This window comes from Chanos chanos, chromosome 9 (genome assembly GCF_902362185.1).
Source record: "Chanos chanos chromosome 9, fChaCha1.1, whole genome shotgun sequence".
In the NCBI taxonomy this organism is placed as follows: domain Eukaryota; kingdom Metazoa; phylum Chordata; class Actinopteri; order Gonorynchiformes; family Chanidae; genus Chanos; species Chanos chanos.
In genome coordinates this window covers 43,319,637-43,331,670 of record NC_044503.1, presented here as the reverse complement: position 1 = coordinate 43,331,670, position 12,034 = coordinate 43,319,637, and the positions used below count along the sequence as shown (strand labels likewise).

Genomic DNA, 12,034 nt, shown 5'->3' with positions numbered 1-12,034 from the left:
TGTTGTATGTGTGTGTGTGTGTGTGTGTGTGTTGTATGTGTGTGTGTGTGTGTGTGTGTGTATGAATGAGTGATCCTTTCACTGACAGACTGAGGTGATACATCTCCCACAGAAACCTCCATTTTCCACTGAAACCAAAGCACACAGAAGTTTCCAATCACATACAGGCACACACACACACACACACACACACACACACATTCACACAGACACAGGCACACACACACACACAGACACACAGACACAGGCACACACACACACATTCACACACAGACACATTCACACACAGACACACACACACATTCACACACAGACACACACACACATTCACACACACATTCACATAGACACAGGCACACACACACACATTCACACACACATTCACATAGACACAGGCACACACACACACATTCACACACAGACACAGACACATTCACACACAGACACACACACACATTCACACACACATTCACATAGACACAGGCACACACACAGAGACACAGACACATTCACACACAGACACATTCACACACACATTCACACACAGACACAGACACATTCACACACATTCACACGGAGACAGAGAGAGAGAAAAACACACAGACGCAGATGCCTGGAGAGCCAAAGTGTTTATTAAAAACAAAGCAGTGTCACCTTCAGATCACACCATCAGATAATGAGAATCCCAGACTGATACACACACACACACACACACACACACACACACATATATATATAGATATACATATATAGATATATACACACACAGACACAAACACACACACACCCCCACAGAGAAGCGCGCACACTCACACTCCAGATGTAGTCGTCTATGGGTGTTGTTGTATATGTCTGCCCCCCCCCCCTTTACTAACTCTTCAGATCTAACTGCACTATTCTCACTCCATACGTTTCCATTTCACTTCATTATCTTCCTCACTCTACACGTTCTCCTCTCTCGCTCTCTCTGTCTGTCCGTCTGTCTGTCTGTCTGTCTCTCTCTCTCTCTGTCCGTCTCTCTCTGTCTCTCTCTCTCTCTCTCTGTCTGTCTGTCTCTCTCTCTCTCTGTCCGTCTCTCTCTCTGTCCGTCTCTCTCTGTCTCTCTCTCTCTCTCTCTGTCTGTCTGTCTCTCTCTCTCTCTGTCCGTCTCTCTCTCTGTCAGTCTCTCTCTCTCTCTGTCAGTCTCTCTCTCTGTCTGTCTCTCTCTCTGTCTCTCTCTCTCTCTGTCTGTCTCTCTCTCTCTCTGTCCGTCTCTCTCTCTGTCAGTCTCTCTCTCTGTCAGTCTCTGTCTGTCTCTCTCTCTGTCTGTCTGTCTCTCTACACAGTCTCCTCTATAATAAACTCTATGGTGTGCGGCACATCATCGCTCTCCACCACCGAGATGGTCGGCACGGTAACAGAGGGCATGGAGATGGTTGGCATGGAAATGGTCGGCATGGTGATAGAGGGGTGCAGGAAGACGACCGAGGACGAGGCGGCCCCGGGGATCACGCTGCCGGCGCCCGCCACATGCTCCGCCCCCTGCAGCGAGGACATCACCACGGCGCCCTCCGGGGCCACGCCCAGGGCGGGCGACTCCGACGAGGGCGAAGAGGACTGGACCAGGAGGATGGTCTGCACCGCCGCGTCCCCCTCGCCTTCCCCCGCGGGGACGGGCTCGTTGGCGTGGAGACGCATGTGTTTGTCGAGGTTGGGGCGAGAGCGAAAGGCGCTGGGGCAGCGTGTGCAGGCGTACGGGCGTTCGCCGCTGTGGACGCGGGCGTGTTCCGTCAGACGGGCCGCCACGCTGAAACTCTTCCCACAAACCCAACAGCTGAACGGACGCTCGCCGCTGTGGATCCTCTCATGGTCCTGCAGGTGAGGCAGCTGCCTAAAACGCTTCCCACAGTGAGTACACTGAGAGAGAGAGAGAGAGAGAGAGAGAGAGAGAGAGAGAGAGAGAGAGAGAGAGAGAGAGAGGGAGAGAGGGAGCAAGAGAGAGAGAGAGAGAGAGAGAGAGAGAGAGAGAGAGAGACAGAGCGAGAGAGAGAGAGAGAGGGAGAGAGGGAGAGAGGGAGCAAGAGAGAGAGAGAGAGAGAGACAGAGAGAGAGAGAGAGAGAGAGAGAGAGAGGGAGAGAGGGAGCAAGAGAGAGAGAGAGAGAGAGTGAGAGAGAGAGACAGAGAGAGAGAGAGAGACAGAGAGAGGGAGGGAGAGAGACAGAGAGAGAGAGAGATGATCTGACAGGTCTGGTGACTGGTTTGTATTGTTGTAATAAGGATTGTGTTGACACGCAGTGACACCCAGTTAACGCTGTGAGTGTGTTCAGTGTGTGAGTGTGTTCAGTGTGCAAGTGTGTTGAGTGTGCGTGTGTGTTCAGTGTGTGTGTGTGTTCAGTGTGTGAGTGTGTTCAGTGTGTGAGTGTGCGTGTGTGTTCAGTGTGCGAGTGTGCGTGTGTGTTCAGTGTGTGAGTGTTTGTTGAGTGTGCGTGTGTGTTCAGTGTGTGTGTTCAGTGTGTTCAGTGTGTGTTGAGTGTGTGAGTGTGTTCAGTGTGCGTGTGTGTTCAGTGTGAGTGTGTGTTCAGTGTGCGAGTGTGTTCAGTGTGTGAGTGTGTTCAGTGTGTGAGTCTGTTGAGTGTGTGAGTGTGTTCAGTGTGTGTTCAGTGTGTGTTCAGTGTGTGAGTGAGGTGTTACCTCGAATGGTCTCTCGTCGGTGTGGATCCTCATGTGCACGGCGAAAGTGGAGGCGTAAGCGAACTCCTTCCCGCAGTGTTGGCAGCGGAATCTTCTGGGGGCGCGACCCTTGACCTGCGTGCCCTTACAGTGGGCGAGCACGTGCTCGGCGAGGGCGGAGCTTGAGGCGAAACGCCGTCGGCATGGCAACAGAGGGCACCTCAGCGGCGTCTGGCCGGTGTGCGAGAGACGGTGCAGGTCCAGCCCGTCCTGCGTCACGCAGCGATGGCCACACATGTCACACTCTAACTGACCCCCGCTGCGACCCCGCCCCTGAGGCTTAGCCCCGCCCCCTGCCTGCTCCAGCTCGGTCGCCAGGCAACGCTGCAGATGAGCGTCCAACACGGACTGATTAAGAAACAGGGATCCACAGTTACCACATGCCACAGGCTCTTTATCTGAGAGAGAGAGACAGAGAGAGAGCGAGAGCGAGAGCGAGAGAGAGAGAGAGAGAGACAGAGAGACAGAGAGAGAGACAGAGAGACAGAGAGAGAAACAGAGAGAGCGGTCAGCCTCTTCCCTCAAAGAATCTGAAATTTAAACATTTCAGAAACACTATTTAAAAGACAGTGTGACTTAGTAAGTCTGTGTGTGTGTGTGTGTGTGTGTGTGTGTGTGTGTGTGTGAGTGCATGAAAGGCACAGACAAGGTGGTGATCTTGGGATGATTTGACCTCTGACCTTGGTGACTAAGCGAGTGGAGGTCGAGATCTTTACGTCGCTGAAACGCTTCACCGCACACGTCACACGGGAATGGATGACTGGTGTGGAGAAGTCTGAGAAAATACAGAACACACACACACACACACACACACACACAAGTGTTATACATTACATAGACATTACACACACACAGAAGTGTTACACGTTACATAAACATTACACACACACACACATTACACACACACATTACATAGACATTACACACACATTACAGCGATATTTAACACACCTTGCAGAGACATTTTACAGAAATATTACAGATACATTTCACTCACTCAGACACACACACATTACGCTCACACACACACACTGACCTGTGACTCTGTAGCTGAGACTCCAGTTTGAAACTGGCGGGACATTCTGGGCAGTGATGGAGAAGCCTGCCCATGGCCCCGCCCCCTCGGCCCCGCCTGCGACGCTGGTGTGTGTTACGTTCCCCCGAGTGCGTGTGTATGAGCATGTGTCGCTTCAGGGTCACGGCCTCGAAGAACGACTTGTCGCACAGGTCGCAGGAGAAGGGCCTGGCGCCTCCGTGCGTCTGCGTGTGCCGCAGCAGGTTGCTAGGCGACGAGAAGGCTTTGCCGCAGGTCTTGCAGCTGAAGAGTTTCTCTCCCGTGTGGCTGGTGACGTGGGCGCGCAGCTGGCAGCGGCGGGTGAAGCCGCGGCCGCAGTACGGGCAGGCGTGGGGCAGTGCCGTGCGGGACCAGTCTCGACTCAGCTGGGCGGGCGGGGGCGGGGGGGGGCAGGTTGGCCACGGCGTCAGACGGCTCTGACTGCACGGCGAGGCCCCCGTCTGACGCCTCACTACTGACAGGCATGTCCACGGGAGGGTCTGCTACACACACACACTCACGCACACACAAAAGGCACGCACACGCACGCACACGCACACACACGCGCACACATGCGCACACACGCAAGCACGCACGCACACGCACACACACGCGCACGCACACGCCCACGCACACACGCAAGCACGCACGCACACGCACACACACACACGCGCACACACGCAAGCACACGCACGCACGCACGCGCACACACGCACACGCACACACACACGCACGCACACGCACGCACACGCACGCACACACACGCATAGACACACACACAGACACACACACACACACACACGCACACAGACACGCATAGACACACACACAGAGATTTTCAGTTACAGCAGCATGAGGGCCAAAACAGACCATTCTACACACACCCTTTATAGCACTATGACAGAGGGAGGACGGTAAAGGTCACTTACCTGATGACCTGAGGGGCAGTAAGCCCCGCCCCACGCCGACCCTGCTGACCTGCGTGAGCGATGCGGGAGCGTGTGTGTGTGAGGTGGAGATCCGGTGTGATCGGCGGTGGTAAAGGAACTGGGTGGTGTTCATAAACTCCTCTCCACAGTCAGGGCAGCGGTGCAGCGCCGCCGACAGGCCGTGCTGGGAACCGCGGTGCTCCGCCAAGTCGCCCTCCGCGCCGAAACCCGACCCGCAGACGCTGCACAGGAAACTCTGAGACGCCGCCGAAGGGGCCACGCCCGTACTGCCCGGGTCCTCCGTCACCTCTCCTTCATCCATCACCTCCTCCCTGACCTCCTCTCCACCCTCCGTCTGCTGACCCTCATTTATCTCTCCTTCTGTCTGCTGCTCTTCATCCATCACCTCCACAGGGGCGTCGACGTTCGTCTGCTCCTCCTCCACGCTCATCTGCGGCTCCTCTACCACCTCCATCCCCTCCTGCTCCACCGTCACCTCCAGCCGAGCGGTGGAATCTTCCGGCAGCGCGCTGGGCAGCAAGAGGCTCTGCTCCTCCCCCGCGGCGGCGAGCAGCAGCAGGCCCTGCCCGGGGGGGTCGGGGTTGGGGGCGGGGTTAGGGGCGGGGCTAGAGGACGCGCGGTGCTGTTTGCGGTGGTAGAGGAAGAGCGTGGTGTTGAGGAAGCTCTCGCCGCACACGCCGCAGCGGTGCAGCGCCTCCTTCAGGCCGTGCACGGTGCGGCGGTGCGACACCAGCTCCGGCACCAGGCTGAAACTCCGCCCACAATCCACACACAGCAGGCTCAACGGGGGCTTGGCTTTCTTAGGCCCCGCCCCACGCCGGCGCACAGGGGGGCTCACGGACACCTCCTCACGCACTCCCTCCTCTCCTCCGCTGGCCTCCCGCGTCTCCTCATCCTCCCTTCCTGCTAAGCCGTTGTCCTGGGCGGCCTGACGGTCTTCCGGAACGTTCTCGGCCGGCTCCTCCCCTCCGTCTTTCTCCTCCATCGCTCCGCTCTCGCTCTCCACCTGCGCCTGCTCCTGTACCTCGCCCTGCTCCGATTGGACAAGGACTTGCTGGGTGGGTGTGTCTGTTTCTCCAGGCCCCGCCTCTGCCTCCTGGCAGGTGCCCAGCTTTCGATGCTGTTGCCATAGCGGCAGCGAATCAAAAAGAATCTCGCAGTCGGCGCACTGGTATAGGATGCGGGGTATGTCAGACTGACGTCCTTTCACCTGCTGACTCCCCAAAGCCACGCCCACACCTGGGTCCACCTGCACCTGAGGGACTAGCAGAGACTGGCCAATGAACTGCGGAGGAAAACACAGGGGAAAACACACACACACAGAGTGAGAAAAATAAGGATTCTCTCAAATCCCCTGATATGTGTGTCAGATCAGAGTGTGTGTGTTTATGTCACTGTAACCCTGTGTGTCAGATCAGAGTGTGTGTGTTTATGTCACTGTAACCCTGTGTGTCAGATCAGAGTGTGTGTGTTTATGTCACTGTAACCCTGTGTGTCAGATCAGAGTGTGTGTGTTTATGTCACTGTAACCCTGTGTGTCAGATCAGAGTATGTGTGTTTATGTCACTGTAACCCTGTGTGTCAGATCAGAGTGTGTGTGTTTATGTCACTGTAACCCTGTGTGTCAGATCAGAGTGTGTGTGTTTATGTCACTGTAACCCTGTGTGTCAGATCAGAGTGTGTGTGTTTATGTCACTGTAACCCTGTGTGTCAGATCAGAGTGTGTGTGTTTATGTCACTGTAACCCTGTGTGTCAGATCAGAGTGTGTGTGTTTATGTCACTGTAACCCTGTGTGTCAGATCAGAGTATGTGTGTTTATGTCACTGTAACCCTGTGTGTCAGATCAGAGTGTGTGTGTTTATGTCACTGTAACCCTGTGTGTCAGATCAGAGTGTGTGTGTTTATGTCACTGTAACCCTGTGTGTCAGATCAGAGTGTGTGTGTTTATGTCAGTGTAACCCTGTGTGTCAGATCAGAGTGTGTGTGTTTATGTCACTGTAACCCTGTGTGTCAGATCAGAGTGTGTGTGTTTATGTCACTGTAACCCTGTGTGTCAGATCAGAGTGTGTGTGTTTATGTCACTGTAACCCTGTGTGTCAGATCAGAGTGTGTGTGTTTATGTCACTGTAACCCTGTGTGTCAGATCAGAGTGTGTGTGTTTATGTCACTGTAACCCTGTGTGTCAGATCAGAGTGTGTGTGTTTATGTCACTGTAACCCTGTGTGTCAGATCAGAGTGTGTGTGTTTATGTCACTGTAACCCTGTGTGTCAGATCAGAGTGTGTGTGTTTATGTCACTGTAACCCTGTGTGTCAGATCAGAGTGTGTGTGTTTATGTCACTGTAACCCTGTGTGTCAGATCAGAGTGTGTGTGTTAATGTCACTGTAACCCTGTGTGTCAGATCAGAGTGTGTGTGTTAATGTCACTGTAACCCTGTGTGTCAGATCAGAGTGTGTGTGTTTATGTCACTGTAACCCTGTGTGTCAGATCAGAGTGTGTGTGTTTATGTCACTGTAACCCTGTGTGTCAGATCAGAGTGTGTGTGTTTATGTCACTGTAACCCTGTGTGTCAGATCAGAGTGTGTGTGTTTATGTCACTGTAACCCTGTGTGTCAGATCAGAGTGTGTGTGTTTATGTCACTGTAACCCTGTGTGTCAGATCAGAGTGTGTGTGTTTATGTCACTGTAACCCTGTGTGTCAGATCAGAGTGTGTGTGTTTATGTCACTGTAACCCTGTGTGTCAGATCAGAGTGTGTGTGTTTATGTCACTGTAACCCTGTGTGTCAGATCAGAGTGTGTGTGTTTATGTCACTGTAACCCTGTGTGTCAGATCAGAGTGTGTGTGTTTATGTCACTGTAACCCTGTGTGTCAGATCAGAGTGTGTGTGTTTATGTCACTGTAACCCTGTGTGTCAGATCAGAGTGTGTGTGTTTATGTCACTGTAACCCTGTGTGTCAGATCAGAGTGTGTGTGTTTATGTCACTGTAACCCTGTGTGTCAGATCAGAGTGTGTGTTTTGTACCTCAGTCTCTGGCACCTGAGGCGTGGTCAAACTCTCTGTGGGCGGGGCAGTGCTGGTGGGTGTGTCTGTATCATTGGCTGGTTCTGCTGTGCAGGTGAGCTGATGCGTGAGCACTTCCTCCAGAGTAGGAAACTCCTGATAGCACGGGAAACACATGTACACCGAGGACGTCTCCATTTCTACAGCACACGCACACGCATGAACAGATACATGCACACGCATGAACAGATACACGCACACGCATGAATAGATACACGCATGAACACACACACACGCACACACATGAACAGATACGCACACGCATGCACACAGACGCGTACACACGCACACGCACACAGGGCAAAGAAGAAACACTGCAGTCAACTGTAAAGAAACGTTTTATATATATATATATATAGTGTTAATATATATATTACATAATGCCTCTGCCGAAACTCGTCAACATGCATTCAACACTCGTCAACGTGTTGAATGCATAAGACATCACTATCTGATTGGGTTAACATGGTGCTTTATTGAAATGTGTTGAATGCATAAGACATCACTATCTGATTGGGTTAACATGGTGCTTTATTGAAATGTGTTGAATGCATAAGACATCACTTTCTGATTGGGTTAACATGGTGCTTTATTGAAATGTGTTGAATGCATAAGACATCATTATCTGATTGGGTCAACATGGTGCTTTACTAAAATGTGTTGAATGCATAAGACATCATTATCTGATTGGGTCAACATGGTGCTTTATTGAAATGTGTTGCATGCATAAGACATTGTTATCTGATTGGGTGGGAAATATAACTGGTAAAAATCATTGGCAACTTTCACCAATTCAGATCCATGACATTCTCCAACGCGCGTTCTGACAGGACTGGATATCATGCAAGTAACAGCGCCCTCTGGTGGTCACATTAAGTGCTCCAGATCACAGATAATAACATAGAGAATTGTCGTAAGTTTGAGAGTGAACTGTGTATTAGACCAGTGGGGATCGTTCTGTTGGTCAGCGGCATATACTGACACTCACAAACAACAACTCAACTCACGTTCGGCAACGGCGGAGCCTATGCTGTGGTAAAACTTTTAGGATCAGAGACAACGACCACACCTGTAACTGGGCAAATCACGCATCTCCAAAGGTCTGTGTTCAGCTTTCATCTCGCGTCATCTGTCAGTTTCCCCTCCGACCCCACAGGACCAGACCAGACAGAGACGACATGAGACTAAAACTGCGCATAACTAAAGCAAAAGCACGCTAGTCAAATTACGACAGAATGACGCTACTGACACTGATTACACTATGACAGGGCTCCTATATTTTCAGAAAAAAAGGTCACAGAACACTAGCGATGAAAAAAAAATCCTAAAGACCACTGCCACTCTAACTAGTACTACTAACAATTAAATGTGTTGACGACACGTCTGAGTGTGACCGTAAATGCGAGATAAAAAAACTGCTCCACCACAGAGTTTGGAAGAACTCGTCCTCTAAACATGCTAACACAACTGGGCGCCTTTGGCATAGAAACCGAGCAAGTCTGTTACACTTATAAAACCCGAGTAAGCGTTCCGGTAAATGGTTTTTGAATTATGAAAAGATTAACAGCCGGATTAAAACGTTCAGCTACAAAATTATGTTTTACATTAGCAAAAGAACGATCCATCCATTCACTTCCAAACTACACCAAAACGAACTGACATAACGTTAGCAAGTTAACAGCCCAACATTAGCTAAGGCATTAACTGTTAGCCAGCGAGCTAAAGAGCCTTGCTAAAGAATGGAGATAAACAATCCAAGGATTTGTGTCGGGACGAAAAAGAATGAGCTTTATACTGCGTTATGATGTGTGCGCTGTTGTATTTGTGTATGTGTGTGCCGGAGTTTGCCACTTTGAGCTGACAAGTCGCTCGTGGTAGAATCGGAGTGTTCGGCGGCTCGAGGAGCGGAGAAGAAGGAGCCTCGCGCTTCTTCTGTGGTATTATGGCGGCTCGCACTCAAACACAGACGGTTGACTGTCTCCCCCAGTCGAGACTCCGTGTTAGCCAACTTTTGTCATTACTTTGAAACTAAATCAGGCGTTCGGACGCAACTTTCGTTTAAATCTAAAAGAAATCATTTCAGAAAAATAACTCAACTTACCGGACACGGCCTTCTCTGCTTCAGTCACATATGATATTAGCAAAGTCCCAACAAAACGGCACTTGATTGGCTCGCAACACTTTTGAAAACCACCAATAGAATTCAAGTACACACAGGCACCTCTTGCGCCATCTCTGTTGGCTGACGACACGGATAGCGGCTAAATGCTGTCCATATGGATACGAAAAGAGTAAACAGAGATTTACATGATCTAATGTGCTAGTTATTGGTGATGTTCCTGGAAAGCTTAAAGCTAAGAGTACCCCGTAGAGTATTCAAACAATCCTGAGAGCACTTTGGGTTTCGCCCAGGATCTAAATTGATTCACAATCATATTTCTCCCTTATCCGTCGAACATGGAGGTTACCAACTGATTTTTAAGCGGTATTAATTTACAGCTGAGAATGATCCATTTTGATCGATCGTCTTTGGATTCATCATGGCACACATTGCGACCAACCAGGAAAACCTGACAAAGACCGCAGTCTTGTTTGTCTCACTGACTAGAGATAGCACAGCCGCTGTTCTGTCTGTGGACTGTGCTGTATCTATGTGGTCAGACGTGACTACAGAATGCGTGAAGCTCACTGAGAAAAGAGGACCTCTTAAAAGTTGGCGGAGCTTCACAGGAACACTGTGGGAAACTGTCGCTGTCCTATTTCTGCAGCAGAGGAAAACACACTCCTGTTAATTAATGTTACTGTAATATCTGAAGAGATCGGTATCTTATAGTGCGCGCTGTGTCTAGCATAAGGCAGAGAGCTGAAACTCCCGTCTCCGCTCGATATTACCGCCGTTAAACTTCGGCGCGCTGCCGGTCATGGCCTTTACCGTGCTACACGTGACAAGGTCCTGCGCCCAGCGATAACCACATAATCAGTCATAATCTCTCCATCCCTCACAAACTCACTTTACAATCCACATTACCGGCGTTACCGCCTTTACAAAAAAGAAAAAAAACCTCTCAAAGTGGCCACAACACAAACCTGCACAGGTCTCGTGTTGTATGTGTGAGCGCACGTTTGAGTTATTCACATGTGTATTTGTATGAACACAATAATTCCACACGGAAGCCTTTCATCAGTTTATTAATGACTTTAATCATTTTATACAGTCAAACCAAAAACACAGTTTGAGTTTCTCTCTCTGTCTCTCTCTCTCTGTTTCTCTCTCTCTGTCCTCAGCCCCATGCCTCCTGTTTTACAGTGGAGTTTAAAAAGTGTGATGATAAAATTAAAAACAACAGGAAAAGTCTTTATTTAAAAGGGCACCAGAGAGATTCACAACATGAGCATGAACTACACTTACACACACACACACAGTCTCTCTCCTCCAACCATGTGGTGATTTCTTTTATTTTCAGTGTTATCTTTTCAGCCATTCTTCCAGAAATACAATCACTCATTCTCTCTCTCTCTCTCTCTCTCACACACACACACACACACACACACACACACACACAGAACATCAGAGAGCTCCACAATAAATAAAACCAGCGAAATAACACGTTCTCCTGAGTCTGAGGCAGAAAGAGAGAGAGAGAGAGAGAGAGAGAAGTGGACAAAGACAGATAAAGGAGAGAAACAGAAATCATTTGTTCATTTTTCCCTGTCTTACTAAGACAGAAGAGAGACTGTATGAAATGCTCTGTACAGACAGATAAATAGAGAGAGGGAGAGAGAGAGAGAGAGAGGGAGAGAGAGAGAGGGAGAGCGAGAGAGAGAGAGAGAGGGAGAGAGAGAGGGGCAGAGGCTGGTCACTGTTAGGCCCAGCATAACTCCACTACACAGGGAAAAAAATATCTATCACAGGATAACAATATTAGCCCAAAATAAAGAAAAGAAAAAAAAAAACACTTGGTATTTACATTATTAGAGAGAGGACAGGATGGAGAGATGAGAGAAGTGTGTGTTTCAGGTGCAGGAGCAGTTCCTCTCTCTCTCCTACAAACACACACACACACACATACACACACAAACACACACACACTTTTTCATGGTGATATTGTGCGTTTAGTCAGAGCAGTAGGTAATGAGTGGAAATGCCGAAAAACTAAAACTAATCACTTATAGGTGTGTGTGTGTGTGTGTGTGTGTGTGTGTGTGTGTGTGTGTGTGTGTGTATGTGTGTGTGTGTGTGTGTGTGTGTGTGTGTG

The 12,034-nt window shown here is 50.0% G+C and overlaps 1 protein-coding gene across 1 annotated transcript; it reads right to left on the bottom strand.

Moving 5' to 3' along the window:
• Positions 1–1,307: 1,307 nt before the first annotated feature.
• znf574 (zinc finger protein 574) lies at positions 1,308–7,916 on the bottom strand. Its single transcript, XM_030785626.1, has 6 exons — positions 7,740–7,916; positions 4,743–5,999; positions 3,747–4,264; positions 3,391–3,485; positions 2,672–3,108; positions 1,308–1,896 (listed from the first exon to the last, which is right to left on the bottom strand). Exons 1-6 carry the CDS (start codon positions 7,914–7,916, stop codon positions 1,318–1,320), a joined length of 3,063 nt encoding a protein of 1,020 aa, XP_030641486.1. The 3' UTR covers positions 1,308–1,317.
• Positions 7,917–12,034: the final 4,118 nt, after the last annotated feature.